The sequence below is a fragment of the Cryptococcus depauperatus genome, chromosome 7, assembly GCF_001720195.1.
Source record: "Cryptococcus depauperatus CBS 7841 chromosome 7, complete sequence".
In the NCBI taxonomy this organism is placed as follows: Eukaryota; Fungi; Basidiomycota; class Tremellomycetes; order Tremellales; family Cryptococcaceae; genus Cryptococcus; species Cryptococcus depauperatus.
In genome coordinates, this window is record NC_089474.1 from 230,044 (window position 1) to 247,763 (window position 17,720).

Sequence of the window (17,720 nt, forward strand, 5' to 3'; positions counted from 1 at the left end):
CTACAAAGTTGAGGAATTGAAAACCAAAGTAAATAAAGGAGTTAACATTTTTCATGATGTGTTATTTTTTTTACATTTGGAGATCATAACTTGCATAATTCTAGTTCTCTTTACGACTTTGTATCACATTTTCTAAAGATAAAAAAATGGCAAGGCCTGTTAAATCATTACTAGGCTGTGAGTTGTGGCTCAGGATCTGGGTTGACGGCATTGGCGAAGATGGTGGTAAACAGGAAAGCTGACAAAGTTGATCGTACATAGTAGCTTCCTCATTACCTGGTCCTTCAAGAATTATCAGGCCTGCTGTTTCAGGACAAACCCGAACGTACGTCTGACGTCTGTCAGAGCATGAATCCATGAGACAGAATGCTCATTTAACTATATTGATATAGAGCATTTAATTTGTCAGGATGGGACAGATACCTCCCTTCTCTTCCTAAATGGACATCAGAAGAAAAAGTTTCCGAGTCTACCAAAACAATTGACGAGTCTCCATCTTCAGAGTCAATCCCATCAGATCCAAGCGCAACTACAGGCAACTTGTTTGATTCGTTATCTAAACCTTCCGAGAAGAAGATAACTCGAAAAATGCAGAAACGCGGCATTGATGCTTGGACAGAGCACTCCTACAAGTCTGCTGCACACAAAATTAGCCATCGCAAGTTGAATCTGTTGAGCAAACAGGTGGCTGGCCTACCAATTGATGAGGCCATTGTACAAATGCAATTCAGCGAGAAGAGAGCAAGTAAATGGGTCAAGAGCACACTGGCATTGGCGAGAGATCATGCTGTGGATAAAAACTTGAAGAGGGACAAGCTAGTTGTTGGTGAGTATTTTTTAGGCTTGCTAATACTGCGAATAGACGCTTACAATGTGTATTGTAGCGGAGGCTTGGGTGTCTAAAGGCAAGAAGGAAGCTAGAATCGACATCAAAGGGCGAGGCCGCTATGGAGTCAAACACCACCCTTCTGCGCGAATTCATTTTATTTTGAGAGAAGGCAAGACATCCGCCGAAAAGCAGTCTGATAGGTATGCCAAAGCAATAAGCAAGGTAAGGAGTGCTGGCTTGGTTAGGGAGGACACACCTTTGAGGAGAAAGGTAATCAGTGGATGGACTTGGTAGATACTCTAAGATCATTGAATGCAAACCAATGCATTTCGCTACCCTATGTTTAACTACACTAACCAATTCTTCTTCATGTAGTCCTTCTTAGCTTGGAAATTACCCCTTATGGGCTTTGCAAATATCAATAAACTCGGGTTTCAAACTGGCGCCACCAACAAGGAAGCCGTCAATGTCTTTAGCCTTGGCGAGCTCCACGCAATTTTTGCCATTAACAGAGCCACCGTAGATAATCCGAGTTAATTGGGCAGCTTCAGGGGAGACACGTGCAGAGAGCCATTTTCGGATGTCATTGTGAACTTCTTGAGCTTGGTCGACCGTGGCAACTTTACCGGTACCAATGGCCCAGACAGGCTCGTCTATGTAGTTGTCAATACCCAATCCACTTCTCATTATCCTTATAAACTTCGTTGCAATTACTTACAAGCAATGACAATGTCCCTATGCCGTATCAGCAGACTGCAATCTGGTACCTAGGAGAAAAGACGCACTTCCAGGCGTCGGCAGTGATAGCGGCCGCGATGGCCTCCAATTGTCGCTCAACAACCGCCTTGGTCTTGCCAGACTCTCGCTCTTCAAGCGACTCGCCTATACAGGCAATGACTGAAAGACCAGCATCAATAGCCGCCTTAACCTATATACAACAAAATGTGAGCTCTTTTGCTTTCGACCGCCAACTACCACCACTCATAATGGATCACGATAAAAGCAGCCTTTGAGCACAAAAGACTCGCCTTTTCAGCAACAAGCTTGTCAGTGTCCCCAAACAAGCTTCGCCTCTCAGAGTGTCCTAAAATGACCCAATGAATACCAGCATCTTTCAGTTGCTGGGGCGCAATCTCGCCGGTGAAAGCACCGGACGCTACATTGTAAGCATTTTGGGCGGAAACCTGAGCAGGAGCTTGGAGCGCGGACTGGACCTTGAGGAGGTAAAGAGCTGGGGGAGCAACAACAATCTCTAAAAAGGTATTAGGTCGAGCAATCCAGACACTCCATGTGGGTGTCGTCTAAACAGCAAAAAAGCATACCGCTGGAACCGTCGAGCTTGGCCGCATTGATACCTTGAACAATTTTCTCAATAGACTCAAGCGAGCCATTCATCTTGAAGTTGCCCCTATACACCAACAGTAAGCTCATCCATAACCTCGCAAAACCTTGTCCGGCGTAAATCATCCAATGCATCATAAGATGATGTCTCTCGTTTCCAAATATGGTTACTCACCCAACAAAGAATTTTCGAGAAGCCATGCTTGAGAAAGACCTTTTTATTCGAAGCAATCTTAATGAAAGTGGAAAGATACAAATGATAATAAAAGAGAGAAAGAAATGAGAAAGAGTTATATACTTTAGAATAGATTAGGATCGGGACACTTGGTTATTAGAAAGAGAGGATGTATGTATGGGGCCCCAGGATCAATTGGTAACACCGTTAACACCGATATTGAGGCAGATATGATGTCTCATTTTGATATTTTGATTATCTAATTTTAAAAGTAAAGCAATTCAGATTACAGTCATCAATCATGCCTCCAGCAAAATCAAACAAGTTTAAAACAAGCCGTGTAAGCCATTTGGTTTCATCTGCAAGCCAACAGCTGATTCTTTAGGCTAGTTTCCAGCTGTATGTCGTCCTTGGGATTTGTACTAACCAGAGGTCACCAAGAACTTTTGCTGACGTGCAATTGCGATGGCTAGGCAAGGATCAAGAGGATCATGCAGCTGGACGAAGAAGTTGGAAAGTTGGCCGGCGCGACGCCCGTCATGATTTGTGAGTATTGCTGTTCTTCAACACTCTTTGGTCATTGGACAACGAGATCCTATATGACCTTGAGATTTGCCAACTGTGGTGAATGAAGAGTACGGCGAGAGCTGATGTCTGGGACCCATCTACAGCAAAAAGCTTGGAATGTTTTATTCAAGTTTTACTTGACGAGAGCTGCAAAGAGGCGCGAGCTGGGGGTTCACGGAAATTGACTGCTGGACATCTGTATGTTTGCTATTATGATTATTCCATTTTTGAAGAAGCTAGCTGATTGTATCTGCTTGTGACCGTCCCTTGCGCCTATATTAAACTGTTCATATTCATAAAATCAACGCAATTATGGTATAATAGGAAACACATGATCAACACCAATCCCTCATTCGATTTTCTCCGCGAGATAGTTGACTCTATTCCAGATTTGCCTGAACCCAAGTCCTCTTCTGGCTCCTCTCGCGCCCGCAAAACCTCTGCACCCTCTGGACCATCCGCACAAGACGGCAATGAGGACGATGAAGCGCCCAAAACTAAAAAAGGTGGCAGAAAGAAGGAACGACTGGAAAAGGAGAGAGGAGATGAAGCAGAAGGCTGGAATAAGAATGAACAAACACTACCAGGTGGCGTTTCGGCCCCCGGATGGGCACCTGGTGGACAACCTTTTGTTGGGCAAACGGCGGTACCCGCACAACCGGAATCAAAAGGAAATCCAGTTATTGGAAGCTGGAAAAAGGACATGACTGGAGGTGGAGGTACAGGAGAAGACGGCAGAGGCATGTTTGATGATTATGAAGAGGATGAAGATGATTATTAGAGATATCCCGGTTGTTCTTGCCTTTGTATTTGTATGTATGATAACAGTACATCATATCGTGCATGTTGATCTATAAATTATGTGTCTCGCGCTAATAATATTGCGATGGCTTGGCTATGCTTGTGTCCGTGTTCCTTACCAGCAACCTAAAGTTCAACAGCGTCTCCTTTAACCTGTCATTCCGGTTATGCCAACAACCCTGCATGTTTCTTTTCTCCAGCAACAGAAATGAGTTGTTGCAGTATTGTTTTTCCGTCAAGATGCGCCAGAGGTAGAGTCTGTTTCGGGCCATCATCTGTTCATGTCCATATAAGCATTTATATTTCTTGTCAGATTGTCAGGAAACGCACGAAAATCCACAGTCATCTCCGCCACGGGCATCTCTTTGCTGCCTCCTGGACCATCCCATAACCCGGCGCTCACAGCTTCCTTGTCAGGATTATTTGGGTCCTTGTGCTTCGCCCGAGGGTCTCGTATTCTGTGTACATGAAATGGTATACTTGGGTTGGCGTATGATAAGGCAGGTGCATATTCTCGAAGGAATTGTCTAGCCACAGACCAACAACATTCAGCTCCTGTTACCAAAATATATGGAGAAGAAGACATACCGAGGTCCAGCTGGACTGTTTTTTGCAACAAATTTCATGTAGAGTCCTCTTACTCTTGGTGAGAGCTTAACTGCAGCGGTACTGGACTGTAATACCTCAATAGTTTTCTGTAGAGGCAGGCGGTTGAATGTCTTGGGAAGTTTTGATGACATTTTGAGAGCAACAGAAAGAGTGATGTTGGTTTTACAATTAAACAATATAAAAACGGACAGAGAAAAGTAGAATAGTGCAGGACGAAAATAACACGTAAGAATAAAAAGAGATTGCCTCCATTCATGATTTTTTTCTTTATGAGTTTGATTGTTTATACTCTTCACGTTTAATATCTACTTTGTAAATTTGTAATAATTACAAACGTATATATATTTGTCATTACAACTGCCTTTTTTCTTTCTTTCTGCGGCCCACTTGTGTCCTTTCACCAGGTCTTTAGGTATTAACTCTCAACAGGCAAATGAACGGATATCATTCAATCATGAGTACCAGAACCCACAGGGAATCAAAAATCAAGATCGCAGATACGAATCTTCAGGGTGATTGCAAGCTACATCCAGCACCTTATACTCGTAAACATCAAGTCTGTATATCGAGATTCGTCCCGTTATCTCAAAAGTGGCTAAGTGAAAGATGCCAATTGGGTTTTCAAGAGGAAGGGCTGTAGGCCTTAACAACGTCAAGCGTCCTTTGCTCTCCGCCTTCGGAAAATATGTGAGGGAGAGCGTGTCCATATTCATCACCAGAGGTCGACGAGTCCCATTACTAGGATTATGTTGCTGCGATGGAAAGCATGCTTGACTGATTAAGTTCACAAATTGCAAACCAACGCTGCCCGTCAGTCTTACAACACATATACAGACAGTTTATGCGTATAATATTACAAGATATAGTTTGCGATTACTTGGGCGTCGTAGTGTTGCTCGACGCGAAATTGGCTCCTCCTGTTCCCGGTACTCCAGCTTCTGCTGAAGTTGCAAGCTCGGTCTAGCACCAAGTCAGCTTGTACTTCAACAGGCTTGGAACAAAAACAAACCTGTTGTTCTTTTATCAACTCGTTGAATCGCTATCGGTCTATTCAGCCATCACCAATTGAGCAAAACGAAAGCCTGCCTCACGCCCCATAGGCTAGCCACAGATACAAATTCTTTTCCGAGCCCATGGGCTTCTTCAAGCGTCCGATTAAGCGAATTCATGTTACCCATAAGCTCCTCAAAATTCTGTTGACCTATCAACATCCGCACAGAGAAGAGCCAAGGCTGCGATACATACTGCCGAGATTTCTTGTACAAGACGCTCTTTCTCTCTCTCGAAAAACGATTCCGAAGGGGCTGCAAAGTCATATGCGTTGGATGGCCGCGAAAGCGACATACTTTAAGTGGATCCCGGCAAGAGCAATAGATGTGAGGACAAAGGTTATTGATACAGTATGTCTATTTATGGTGATGGAAAAAGAATAAATACAAATAAGCTTTCATGGGAGAGAAGTGAATTTGTTTGTCCAATATATTAGCGGAGAGCATAAATAAAATTCACAATCTCTTGATTTATGAATATCTCCCCAGACATTTTATTCCACATTTCAGCAAGATGATTGCATAATTCACAGTATAGGGCGACATTTCCAAGTACTTCGAAGCTCCAACGCAGGTTTCTATATGGGAAGTTTAACACACCCATAAATCAATTCCTGACACAAGATGAGAGCACCCATGTTGTGATGAGTGTCGATGGCACACTTGCCTTGCTTCAAGGCGGATTTGCTGAAGCTTGGTCGTACCCATTGATCTTTAGGCCCTGGTATGGATTTATGGACCTAGTACGGCCGCCATTCCTATCAGCAATCTTAACGTATAGCCAAAACTGACTGGGACCGATAATCTTGCAAAGCAAGAGAAAGACCGAAAGCAGCACAGGGATGAGACACGCCCACAGGCAAACCTATCTCTTAGCAATGCCAAATACCTATATCTTATCAGCATATAATAAGCCTGTAAACCCAATGTCAAATAGATATCAACTTTGATAATACTTGTGAAGCATGTATGGACATTTGAATATATATATTACGTAAACAACTCTATACTCGGTTCACTGATAGTTACCATTTCCCTTCATTTCACTGCTTTTCTGTGCCTTGTCTCTTTTTTCGCCCACATTACAATTTTTTTTAATAGTTTTTTATTTTTATTTTTCTAATCTGGGAACTTTTTTTTTTTCAATTACTTCTTGTCTGCCTTTAGATTTTTTCTTTCTTTCAGTCTTTTGCAATGTTGTCTTCCCAACAAGACAAGGATGCAGAGCAATCCTTCCCTCTCAATGTGAGTGCAGATCTGCTCGTGATGATGGATAATTTCGCTCAGCACTTTGTGAGGACATATGAGCTATGACTGACTCTGTTGTTAGGCTATGCCACGAGCATCTGACGTGAACAATGACCTGACCCATGGCGAGAGACTGGAAATTAGGTAGGCTTGTCTGCTTTGCAATGCCGGGGTTTGGCATGATAGAAGTGTTTGAAAGACGGCTTGGAGCTGATGGACATCAGAATATCTGACCCACGACCGCCTTCTAACCAGCCCAAAAAGATTGTTATCCCTGCTATCATTAGTAAGCGTTTCTGGTCTCTGCTGAGTTTGTTGCAATGCTGGATCTCGACATATTTTGCGTCGTTGGTCCTCAACTACTTATGCGACGCGTAAAAAATGCGTGTACAACTTTGCTGACACAATGTACAGTTATTCCAATCTGGATGGCCTGTTCGATATCAGTAATCCTGTACAACAGTGGGTGTCGGTGTCTATTTGTAATGAAGTGTAAACTGATGTTTGGGTCTTCCTTTGCCCAACTTTTTGAAATGTAGAATACGTTTTTACGGGACTGAATTTTCCTTTTCCCACTTTCCTTACCACCTGGCATTTGTTATTCTCTGTGCGTGTCCTATCAAGCTTTGGGTCGAACATTCATAACCCGTGAGACTAATTCGTGTCGATAGGCAATTTCCACCAGGATATTACAGCGAACAACAACTTTAGTGGATGGTGCAAAGGATATTGAGATGACTGTAGGTCTGGTTTGCCATGCTGGAATGCATTGACAGCTTCATGCAGCGTGAAAGATGGCTCAAGTCCATTCTTCCTATAGGCGCCCTCTTTTCGGGATCTTTGATCTTGTCAAATTATGCCTATCTTACCCTCTCTGTCAGCTTTATCCAAATGCTCAAAGTTGGTGACAGCTTTTCTATCTAGGTAAGGATAGGAGCTAATGACACACATCATCAGGCATTCAACCCTGTCGCTATTCTTCTCATTTCTTTTGCTTTCAAGCTTCAGGAGCCTAACAGTAGGCTGATTGTCATCGTATTGGTAAGGATCGTCTTTGGAAAGATGTGTCCAGCGCTGACGTCTGTAGCTCATATCTACTGGATGCTTTCTTGGTAAGCCGCCGATTTAGATCGTCAACAGTAACCAGTCAACATTGGGTTGCGATCACACTGTCGTGCGCTAACACTTGATTGATCGTAGCTGCCTATGGCGAAATCCATTTTGAGCTCACTGGCTTCCTCTGTCAATGTGCTGCCCTTGCTTTCGAGGCTTCTCGTTTGGTCATGATCCAAATCCTGCTGCACGGCCTCAAGATGGACCCGATCGTGTCTTTACACTACTATGCCCCTGTCTGCGCTCTCATCAACGCCTTCATCATTCCTTTTACCGATGGATTGGAGCCATTCTACAAGTTGCACCGAGTCGGTCTGTTGGTCCTTTTCACGAATGCCGGTATTGCCTTTGCTTTGAATGTGAGTCGCATGGTGTGACATTGCGTTGAGGCATTCAACAGATGCTGATGACGTACAGGTGGCTGCCGTCTTTCTCATTTCTGTTGGATCAGGTCTCATTCTTACTCTTGCCGGTGTATTCAAGGACATTGTGAGTTGTACTGATACGCGCGATGGTCACTTGCCAATGTTGGACGGTAGCTCCTCATCTCTGGTTCAGTGCTTGCTTTCGGCTCGCCCATTAGTGCTCTTCAGATCTTTGGCTACTCGTAAGCTTGCCCCATCTTTTACAAACACACTCTGATATGTATGGCATGTAGCATCTCCCTAGGTGGTTTAGTCATGTTCAAGACGACTGGCGGCAAGTAGGCTTCTCCGAGTGCTATGGACGCACGAAACGTATAAAACGATTTGTATAAAACGGAGGTCTGTTGGTGACCGTCTGGGGAGACGGACGTGTCCAACGTTGGACTCTGCTGTTCTGGTAAATTGTCGTTATTTTGGTTGACACTTGGTACATCTTTCGGACGGTCATGAACATTGAGCTGCCATGGAGAAAAATCAAGATAGTCTATAGAGTTTGGCATGCTAGGTCCGACTTGTTTCCTCTTGATCTCGATGCTGTCTGGCATAGAAAGCCAACTTATCATCCGACTGTTGAGGTCCACCGACAACAGTCTTTTCCCAACACACAACCGACGGAAAGTCTCGGGACGGGGCCCCGCGTACGCCTGCATCTCTGCCTTGTTTTTCAAACGCTACACTGCGATGCCAGCCGATATAAAAGGTTCCGCAGCGACTGACGACGGATAAATTCGAAAGATCCGAATTCCGGTTCGACATTTACCGCTCCTCCGTTCGAATCCGACGCGGGTCACCGCGTTTCTAATGATTTTTTTCTTATTGCATCGAAAAAAAATCATTAAAATCTTTTTGGCTGATTGGCCAAGTGCATATAACCCAGCCAGGTGAGTGTGTGGTGGAGGCGGACATCGCCGCCGGCTATCCCGAGCGGACCTCCGTTAGGCTTGTTTTATTGGTCGTCTTTAGACCGGGCCGAGAACTTTCGGCGTGGTGGAGGCAGAGAGAGAGAGTATATAAAGAGAAGGCTCAAATTCAAGAAGCCCATTTGGATTCCATCTTTCTGAAAAAAATTAAATATTAATCATAAAGGTTTACAGGAATATCGGTTGTCGGTTGTTAGAATAGCCTTCGCACTATTCCTTTCAAGAGAATTGAGACCATCTTGTCTGAAAGGAAGATTGGCCCCACACGACACCCCTCGAGAAGCTGCAGTTGACGACGCTGCTCGCGTGACAAGAGGATTTATAGCAGGCGGCCTTGACTGCCAGCGACGTATACGACAGACGGCAATACTGCAATATGATGATGACTTCTCCTATGATTGCTCCTCACACACGATCCATATCCCATACGCCATCGCCCAGCGCATCTCCCAAGCTTGTCCCGGTGGCCAGCACAATCGCGCCGCTATCTGCTCCCGCTGTGCCGTATCCGGCGATGGGTGGCAGCGTGCCCACTAGGAGCTTTGTGCGAGGGCCGCAGCAGCGGCCCTATGGCAGTCCGATGCAGATCAAGCGAGAGCTGGATGTTGAGACTAGGCGATTTGCTGACATGCTCGCTGGCGTCGTCAGTGCGCGTCAGAGGCGTTCGCCTGGTAGGAGAGACGTCAAGAAGGACGAGAAGGGTCTCATCGAGATGGTTGAGAATGTGTCCGCAACTGGGTCGCGCAACGTTGAGGCATCTCTGCTGCGGGGGAGACGCAGCAGCGGTCTGGCGGCAGGTAGCTGGGAGGCGGACATGGCAGAATTAATTGTGGACTATCCCGTCTGGAGCCCAGAGTGTTTTCAAGGTGGGTAGTTGGATATCGGCAAAATGCTGATTAGATGACGCACAGACCTATCCACGTTGCATGCCCTCCGAGATAAGACATTGTTGCATACCCATGCGCTCTTATCTTATCTTTCCAATACCCGATCCGTCCACGCAACTTACCGACTTTTGGCCCGATCGGCTGTGGCCCCACCGGGGCCCAACTCTTCCCCGTCCCACCATGGTTGGGGTTGCATCAGGCTTACACCGTCGCCAAAAGACAATTATGGGAGGGCAGGTGCAAAGGTGCGCCGGGCCAGTCTTGTGCATTCGTCCAAACCTTCCCTGTCGTTATCGCCTGAACGAACCAAGATTCGCGAGAATGCGGTTGATTCGGATGAAGAGTCTGCGAGCTCGTCTCGACGAGGTTTTGGCGAGTTTAGATTGAAAGAGGGTTATCTGAGTGACAGTCAGGGTGGGAGCGACGACGAGGATGAGGAAGAGACGGCAGATGTGATGGTCGCGCGAGAGGTGAAGAGAAGGGGTGGTAAACAAGGGTAAGCGCTTGGGCAGGCTCTTGGGCTGTGGGCAGGGCTGACAGTTGATAGGACGGTGTTTATGATGACTCTGTTTGGCCAGCCGGCACTCATCCTTACCTAATGGATGGCGGTTGAACTTGACAATTGTCTAATCCACACCAAAAGGTTTTTACACTTGAATTTTACCTGTATAGATAACATCAATTTGTCAAAATGTTGTATAATACATTGTTACCTCCCATCATTTTACGTTCGCGCAAGGAGAAGAATTCAACGCAAAACAGACTGTGGCTGGAAGAAGTGTCGGTTTTTTTATTTTGGTGGGCTTGGTTATGGTTAAGGATCATGATTGCATTTCACAGCTGGTACTTTTCCTCTCAAATGTATGGGATTTCATGATATTTTTTTGACAGCACTGCAAGCGTGCCCTCAACTAAACTATACTTAAGAGTATACGAGATTTATGAAAGGTTGCAGACTGCTCAAAAACAAAACAATGGAGATGGATAAAGGACGCTTTGAGAGATCATCAGTTGTACAACTTGTATTGGAAGGCCATGGTAAATTTTCTCAAAAGTCAAGTTCTCCAGTTGACGCTGGAATAAAACTCCAAATGATGGCCGTTTGGGCTTAAGCTCAAAAGAAACAGCTTCCAAAACAATCCCATCGAGGTCACCTCGAGAAAATAGGAAGAGAGATGAAGCTCCCAAAATCGTTCCGAGTTTCTCAGCATTACCATAAATCCCAAGCTCTTGGACGAACCTTGACAAAAGAAAAACGACAAAACATAGCAGACGGGTCAAATGATGCAGATGGTAAAGATAATAAGAGCAGCAGAACCAGTGGGACTGCGACCACCGAGACGAAAGACGACAAAACGACCAGTACAGCAAAGACAAGTAGTGGGACATTGGCAACGTCTGTTACGGAGAGCGAAACAACCAAAGCACAACAAGTTGCAACGGCTTCGACCTCGTCAAAAGTTAGTGAGAGTGTCGGAGGGAAACCCGCCAGTATAAGCTCAAAATCCCAAAGTTCGAGTGCGCCCATGACCACGGGCCAACAGACAGAGATAGTGACGGCTGAACCAGTTATAACTTCTTTTGAAAGCACCGTAGATCCTATACGTGAGTGATCGCAGTGTTAGATGCATGAGCTGACCAGAGGCGAAAACAGTAGTCACTTCGTTCCCTAGTGACTTTCCTATCGAAACACATACCAAAGCATCAATTGAAGACGTTGGAAGAGGATACATTTTCATTCCTCACAACACTGTCCTCGACAGTATGTTGCTCTTTGTGACGTTCTTTTTGACGTTTCTTGTTTGCACCATCATTGCCATCAAAGTTGATAAAATTTGGAGCCAGAGGACAGGAGGGAATAAAGAAGATCAAGTCATCGGAGATGAAATGAAATGGGGCGAAAGGAGAGAGGTCGTCGAGAGGAGAGTCGTATGGCATAATGACAGTGGAATACGAGAATTCAACGTTGGTAGAAAGGGTGATCCGGTTAGACTCGTTAGCTATAGAAGGGATACAAAACCGAGTAAACTCAATTTGCAAGTTTGAGTTTGTTTCAACAGATGTTTTGATAATCTTGTTGTACCAAGATGTAACATTTTAGCGAACTTCAAGATTTGCTTAGAGAATCACATTTTCGCGAGGAACCCACCATGCATGTCTCACAATAATGGATGCTTACAACTTTCATGCGCCCTCTGAAGCAACTGTCCAGCTTCTATGCCTTGAAGCAATTTCACTTGCACTACCTATCGTTTCAATCCCATTTCCACCAATGCTAACTGTGGATGATTGGCTTTCTCTCCTTGAAACTGATTTTAGTCTTGATTTCTCTAACTCTAAGAGACTCTTGGCTCCTTCCGATTCGCTATTACTGGTTGTCGACTTATTCCCTTCTTCGTTGTAGCTGGAAGGACAAAGAGAATCGTAAGAATAGTTTCCGCTCGCTCGTAGTTTGGATTTTTTAACAGTATATGAAGGAATTGGAGAAGGGGTACGCGAGAATGGCAACGACTCGGCATCTGTCACTTTTACAGGCTTGTTTTGCGCCTTGCCCATCTACGCAGGTTAGTCATGCCCATGTCAATGAATAAAGACACTAACCGCAGCCCATACAGCAGAAGTGATGATAACAGCTGTTCCCATCGCGCCCAAGAAACTCGGGATTGTCCCCCATAGAAAGAATTCGAAAACGAGAGCGAAAGCTACTTGAAGATACATTGCCAGGCTAGCTCTTCCTGCCTTCTCCCGCTGAAGACCCATGGTGAGAAGTATTTGCCCAAGAAAGCCAAATACACCAATGAGAAAGATCAAAAATAAAGAAAAAGTGGAAGAAGGCCAAATGAGCGGCGAAGGATCAATGAGAAGCCAGCTATCACTCTATCAGCTGAGTCAGGGGAGGAGACAACATACAAGACAGAAGTAATAGTACAGAGGTAGGAAAAGTAAGCAATCGAGTGGAGAGCATGTGCTTTACTGCCAATCCATCGAATCGTCGTGTCTTCTTTATAATCAGCTGGGTAAAGCATTCACGCGAGATGCTCACAAGCCATTGATGCAAAGAGAATGTTGACAAATGCCCAAATCACAGATATAGTGCGCCCAGACGTATCCACACCTTCCTGGTTCCCCTCTCCCGGAGACAAAGGCAAATCCAATCGTGTCCCTTGTCCATCATCGGGAAACAAAATCTCTTCACCTTTTCCACCAAATAAAAATGGGGGCTGGCTGACAAAAATAACTCCAGCAAGACAAAAGAAGCCAGCCATGATTTCCCTGCGAGACATTGTTTCATGGAGAAACAACAATCCCAACAAGGCAACAACGTTTGGTGAAAGAAATTGAATCGTGACAGCATCAGAGAGGGTTAATCCACGGAGAGATTGATAATATGAGAGTAAACCTAGCCAGCCAAAAAATCCTCTGAGAACGAGCATCTTTCGTATCTCGGGAGGGCCCAATAAGGGGTTGGGGTCTTTAATAGCGTATAGTGATACTACGCAGCCTACACTTGTTATAGCCATCCGAACAAAGATCAGAGTCGTTGCAGACATCCCTGTCACTGACAGGAAAAACTTGACTGTCAAGCCCATAAACACAAAGAAAAGTTGCGCAAACGCCACATATGCCAGTCCCAGATTTTGAGAGACAAAATGTACCAGACTTGCTGGTAATCGAGATGTAATCCATGACAAGATGGAATCTGGGAACGGATGAGGCTGTTCCATCAGAGTTTCCGTCGGCTCGGGGGGAGCAGCAAGAGATGGCGCCATTGAACAAGTGGGTTTAGATAACTGTGGCAGTTGTGCTCGCCGTGAAGTAGAGATAACAGGTGGTAGGGATAAAGGTCGATCGTTTGGAGAAGGAGCGAGGAGTGATTGTGCAGAACGGGTGGACATCTATGTATATCCTGTTGGCTAGCCTAGCACAATCGTTAGCTCTCAAATCATCCAAAAAGATGCCTTATACTTGCTTCAAATGAATAAAGAAAGAAGTTTTATTTTATTTTTTATTTTAAGATTACAGTTGTTCACAGATAAGTCATAAGAAGCGGCGGTAGCCGATCTCATCATTTTGACCATCAAGTCACGTGATCTCTCGAAAATGGAACATAAAGAAAACATAAATAACAATTTATCTTTATAAAACAACTCTTTTAAAGGAAATGGATGACCCAGGACCTTCTTCAAACTACTATAGGCAATTTGCTTCAGCAGCAGATGGACCTCTCCGTCCTCCGTCTCCTCCTCGCTCACCCATCTTGGGAGTATCCCTGCCACACCATGAAGTAGATACAGATTACTATGCGTTGCTCAATCTACCAAAAGAAGCAACAGAAGGTGAAATTAGAGAGAGATATCGCTCTCTGGCAACCACGTTCCATCCTGACCGTCAACGGTCGGATCGCGCTCGTCAAGCAGCCCATAGCCAATTTACGGAAATTCAACGAGCTTATGAAATCCTGATAGATCCAACGAAACGATCGATATATGACATGTTTGGAGAAGAAGGATTGAAAACTAGCTGGGAAGTTGGTCCGAGAGTCAAGACTCCCGAAGAGATGCGCAAGTGGTTTATGGGACAGGCTTATGAAAAGCGTTCAATGGAAGCTGAAGCTTTAGTGAGACCAAAGAGTGAGATGGAGGTGGTTCTCGATGCCCGAGCAGTCTTTCTGCCCGCAAAGGTTTTCAAAGAACCTGAAAAGTTCAGAAAAAATATCCTCTCTAGAGTTTTTCGGATACGGCCAGGTCGGACAGTCATGAAGCATTCATTCGAGATGCCATACTCTTCAAATGTCCAATTTGTGGTAGAAGGTCAGGCGCTCTCAAGCAATGGAAGAGGAGGTGCAAACCTTCTCGGCACTATCAAGTATCAATATTCGCAAAGGTTATGGATAGAAGCAGGCACGACATTAATGCATCCTAGGATAGTTAGAACAAAAGGGACATACACGATCGATGAGGATCAGTACATAACCACCAACTTGGTTCAAGCAAGACTTTTCTCACCCCCTCAGCTCGGTTTCACTTATGGCCGTCGACTCTATGCTTATACTACAGGTTTTATATGTAAGTGTATCGATCCGTCGTCATTCTGCATCTGACTAAGTCCAGCTTACGAACCTGGGTCATTCTCCATTGGTCCGTGGGGTGCCAACCTTTCGGAATCTCAAAGAACCCCTTCATCTCTTTCCGTTGGACTCACAAACTCCCAGCGTTCAGGCGTTGGCTGGACTGTCCAGACAACAGCTGGTCAAGCTACAAGTCAATTCACAGCTGACTATGCAATGCCCATCCCTGGCGGTCTCAAAATGAAGGTTGGCGTCGAGGCGAGTCTTACACAATCTGTGGCAGGGTTTGTCGCGATCGAAGGAAGAATGACAACGAACGTCAAGGCAGGTGTCATCCTTCAAGCCGAATTTGGCGGAGGTATCATTCTAAAATTCAAGTTCAATCGTCTCGGACAGAAAATTTCTGTTCCCATTCTACTGTCAGAGAGGATAGACCCGATGATTTTGTTTGGTACCACTCTTCTTCCTGCAGTCACTTATGCCGGTGTGTACAAATACTATCTTGTTCCAAGGAAGAAAAATAGAGTCAAAGAAAGAATGAAAGAATTGAGGGAAGAAAACCAAGAATTCATCAAGCAAAAAAGAGAGGACGCAAAAGGAGCTGTTGAGATTATGGAGAGGTCTGTGGAGGCCAAGATAATACAAGAGCGTCAACATAATGGTGGGTATTACGCTTTCTTAGAACATCTACTGATCTCTCGATAGGTTTAATTATAGTCTCAGCGTATTATGGCCTCGCAAGCTCTTTCACCCCTCATGGAATTACTGGCTCAAATCTATCAGAAGAGAATGAAGAAGTCATTGATGTTACTGTACCTGTCCAAGCATTGGTTCAAGATAGCAGACTTTATATTCCAGGTGGAAAGGGAAAGCACAACATCCTAGGTTTCTACGTATGTGCCATGATATCTAAGGACTGGTTGATGCTCATTATTGTTGACCAGGACCCATGCATTGGCGAGCATAAACAGCTGAGAGTGAGATACCTCTTTAGAGGTAAATTACATGAAGTCACTGTGGAAGATGTGGCAGCACTGAGAGCGCCAATTAGGAGTAAGCTAGTTTTTGGAGACATTAAACTAACCATGACATTCGTAGCCCATGCTTTTGAAGACTAGGACGTAGCGAATCTGGTCCAGAAATGAATCAACAAATTGTGAAAGGAAAGCATATGGTTATAGTCATAACTAATCGACGTATACATATACTTTTTATCAAAAGCATCATTATTCTCATCTCAACGAAGGGAATTAGTACAACTTAGCCATCCTTGTTACATCTCAATGTCCAAACAAAATCTTTTATTGTGTTTTTATAGACCGACAGTACACAAACATAAACTGAATATTTCAACAACACATGAAATTACGGTTCATCACTATATTACGTAAACATATCTACTTTCAAAGATATTAATATGGATGACAATTCTTCATTTGCCAACTCTTTTCTTTTTTCATTATTTCATGCCTGCACTCATCATGTCACAGTTGGAAAGCGTGTCCGCCATAGTGAGCTGGTACTATGCTATGCCATCATGGACTGTGCTGAATCTAGGACTCAGCTCGGCGAGTACATGCTGAAAGGCTGGACCCTCACAGATCTCCATTGTGCCGACTGTAAAACCACGCCTCTTATGAGAGAACCTCATGCCATTGCAGAAAGAGAGAACAGAGAGAGGGTTCAATTTTGTGCACTCTGTGATGGGCGACCGGAGGCAAGAAGTATTGCAACTGTACCGCCTACAGTCACTGCTACAAATCAAACTGCTTCGGTGTCGATGCTTGGAAAGATCCAGCCCGAATCTATTGAAAAGCCTGAAAATATTGGTACAGACCCCGCTGGTTCTATATCTGCTCTTCTGCTCAAAGGATACTCGCTACTAGCCGATAATTGTCCGAATGCAACCTGTCGAGGCATTCCGCTTGTTGGTTACCCCAAGAGACCAGACGGAACAAAAGATGGTCGCTGGATGTGTGTGAGCTGCGGCGGGCGATGGGTTGACGAAAAAAATATCCCATCAAATTGGAAAGTTCCTGACATTGCGTCCACTTCTACTTCCACGGCTAGGCTTGAATTCGCTGCAGCAGGAGAAAGTCCAAGATCCAAAAGACGACGAGAGCTCTATGGCCTGACAGTTACAGGCTCAGACAGTCAGCATGGAAAAAAAGGAAAGGGGGAGGTTGATATCGGCCAGTTTGAGACAAAAGCGAGGGAGTCGGAAAGTGAGTTGGTAGGTAAGAATGTGTCGTGTGATGATGTTATTGAAGGAGGTGAAGGACAAGGGGGTCCAGAACAAGTAAGCTTACATCTGGTTCAAGCATGTGACTTTCAACTCATACTTTGCCGAGATTACAAATTTTGCAAGTGGTCGAGAACCGGCAAATGAAAAACGAGCTACCATTCTTCCCATCCCTCATCCTGTATCTTGCCCTATTCCACCCAGCTCGACTTCTCGTGTCTACACTTCCTTGGACAACTCTGCCTTTTCTCTTTCCAAAACTCTCTCTTCTCTCTCGAGCTCTCTTGAACAGCTTACAAGCAACACTGGAAAAGAAAATGAAGGTAAATGGTTTGTTGACATCAAGTTACATACAGAGGCTATGAAGGATGTACTTGGAGTGCTGAGTCAAGTAGAGAGAGCCAGGCGGGTTGGATGGTAGGTGCTCGCGTTGATTGAGTCAATAG

At 44.8% G+C, this 17,720-nt stretch overlaps 11 protein-coding genes across 11 annotated transcripts; 7 read left to right on the forward strand and 4 right to left on the reverse strand.

Annotated features, from left to right (window-relative positions):
• Positions 1-146: 146 nt before the first annotated feature.
• Positions 147-1,123, forward strand: L203_105399 (uncharacterized protein; the record flags this gene model as incomplete). The annotated part of the gene is made up of 4 exons (XM_066214766.1): positions 147-177; positions 262-325; positions 393-826; positions 885-1,123. The coding sequence occupies 4 exons, from the start codon at positions 147-149 to the stop codon at positions 1,121-1,123; spliced, it is 768 nt and encodes a 255-aa protein (XP_066070863.1).
• A 99-nt stretch (positions 1,124-1,222) lies between these two features.
• On the reverse strand, positions 1,223-2,371 carry L203_105400 (triose-phosphate isomerase; the record flags this gene model as incomplete). The annotated part of the gene is made up of 6 exons (XM_066214767.1): positions 1,223-1,482; positions 1,548-1,564; positions 1,615-1,757; positions 1,858-2,081; positions 2,152-2,237; positions 2,346-2,371. The coding sequence occupies 6 exons, from the start codon at positions 2,369-2,371 to the stop codon at positions 1,223-1,225; spliced, it is 756 nt and encodes a 251-aa protein (XP_066070864.1).
• A 275-nt stretch (positions 2,372-2,646) lies between these two features.
• L203_105401 (uncharacterized protein) lies at positions 2,647-3,693 on the forward strand (the record flags this gene model as incomplete). The annotated part of the gene is made up of 5 exons (XM_066214768.1): positions 2,647-2,685; positions 2,731-2,744; positions 2,824-2,891; positions 3,017-3,110; positions 3,237-3,693. The coding sequence occupies 5 exons, from the start codon at positions 2,647-2,649 to the stop codon at positions 3,691-3,693; spliced, it is 672 nt and encodes a 223-aa protein (XP_066070865.1).
• Positions 3,694-3,878: 185 nt separating this feature from the next.
• On the reverse strand, positions 3,879-4,453 carry L203_105402 (uncharacterized protein; the record flags this gene model as incomplete). The annotated part of the gene is made up of 3 exons (XM_066214769.1): positions 3,879-3,988; positions 4,044-4,240; positions 4,302-4,453. 3 exons carry the CDS (start codon positions 4,451-4,453, stop codon positions 3,879-3,881), a joined length of 459 nt encoding a protein of 152 aa, XP_066070866.1.
• A 742-nt stretch (positions 4,454-5,195) lies between these two features.
• On the reverse strand, positions 5,196-5,666 carry L203_105403 (uncharacterized protein; the record flags this gene model as incomplete). Its single annotated transcript, XM_066214770.1, has 4 exons — positions 5,196-5,282; positions 5,332-5,361; positions 5,414-5,515; positions 5,568-5,666. The coding sequence occupies 4 exons, from the start codon at positions 5,664-5,666 to the stop codon at positions 5,196-5,198; spliced, it is 318 nt and encodes a 105-aa protein (XP_066070867.1).
• An 899-nt stretch (positions 5,667-6,565) lies between these two features.
• Positions 6,566-8,439, forward strand: L203_105404 (uncharacterized protein; the record flags this gene model as incomplete). The annotated part of the gene is made up of 13 exons (XM_066214771.1): positions 6,566-6,616; positions 6,702-6,763; positions 6,844-6,905; positions 7,034-7,081; positions 7,159-7,226; positions 7,291-7,359; positions 7,406-7,519; positions 7,577-7,660; positions 7,707-7,731; positions 7,820-8,091; positions 8,150-8,221; positions 8,272-8,339; positions 8,391-8,439. The coding sequence occupies 13 exons, from the start codon at positions 6,566-6,568 to the stop codon at positions 8,437-8,439; spliced, it is 1,044 nt and encodes a 347-aa protein (XP_066070868.1).
• A 1,014-nt stretch (positions 8,440-9,453) lies between these two features.
• L203_105405 (uncharacterized protein) lies at positions 9,454-10,563 on the forward strand (the record flags this gene model as incomplete). Its single annotated transcript, XM_066214772.1, has 3 exons — positions 9,454-9,943; positions 9,989-10,460; positions 10,512-10,563. 3 exons carry the CDS (start codon positions 9,454-9,456, stop codon positions 10,561-10,563), a joined length of 1,014 nt encoding a protein of 337 aa, XP_066070869.1.
• Positions 10,564-11,139: 576 nt separating this feature from the next.
• L203_105406 (uncharacterized protein) lies at positions 11,140-12,010 on the forward strand (the record flags this gene model as incomplete). Its single annotated transcript, XM_066214773.1, has 2 exons — positions 11,140-11,569; positions 11,619-12,010. The coding sequence occupies 2 exons, from the start codon at positions 11,140-11,142 to the stop codon at positions 12,008-12,010; spliced, it is 822 nt and encodes a 273-aa protein (XP_066070870.1).
• Positions 12,011-12,148: 138 nt separating this feature from the next.
• Positions 12,149-13,860, reverse strand: L203_105407 (uncharacterized protein; the record flags this gene model as incomplete). The annotated part of the gene is made up of 4 exons (XM_066214774.1): positions 12,149-12,520; positions 12,566-12,712; positions 12,841-12,962; positions 13,008-13,860. 4 exons carry the CDS (start codon positions 13,858-13,860, stop codon positions 12,149-12,151), a joined length of 1,494 nt encoding a protein of 497 aa, XP_066070871.1.
• Positions 13,861-14,126: 266 nt separating this feature from the next.
• Positions 14,127-16,150, forward strand: L203_105408 (uncharacterized protein; the record flags this gene model as incomplete). Its single annotated transcript, XM_066214775.1, has 5 exons — positions 14,127-15,030; positions 15,076-15,693; positions 15,738-15,925; positions 15,977-16,085; positions 16,131-16,150. 5 exons carry the CDS (start codon positions 14,127-14,129, stop codon positions 16,148-16,150), a joined length of 1,839 nt encoding a protein of 612 aa, XP_066070872.1.
• A 348-nt stretch (positions 16,151-16,498) lies between these two features.
• Positions 16,499-17,695, forward strand: L203_105409 (uncharacterized protein; the record flags this gene model as incomplete). The annotated part of the gene is made up of 3 exons (XM_066214776.1): positions 16,499-16,543; positions 16,597-17,331; positions 17,384-17,695. 3 exons carry the CDS (start codon positions 16,499-16,501, stop codon positions 17,693-17,695), a joined length of 1,092 nt encoding a protein of 363 aa, XP_066070873.1.
• Between the last annotated feature and the right edge of the window lie 25 nt (positions 17,696-17,720).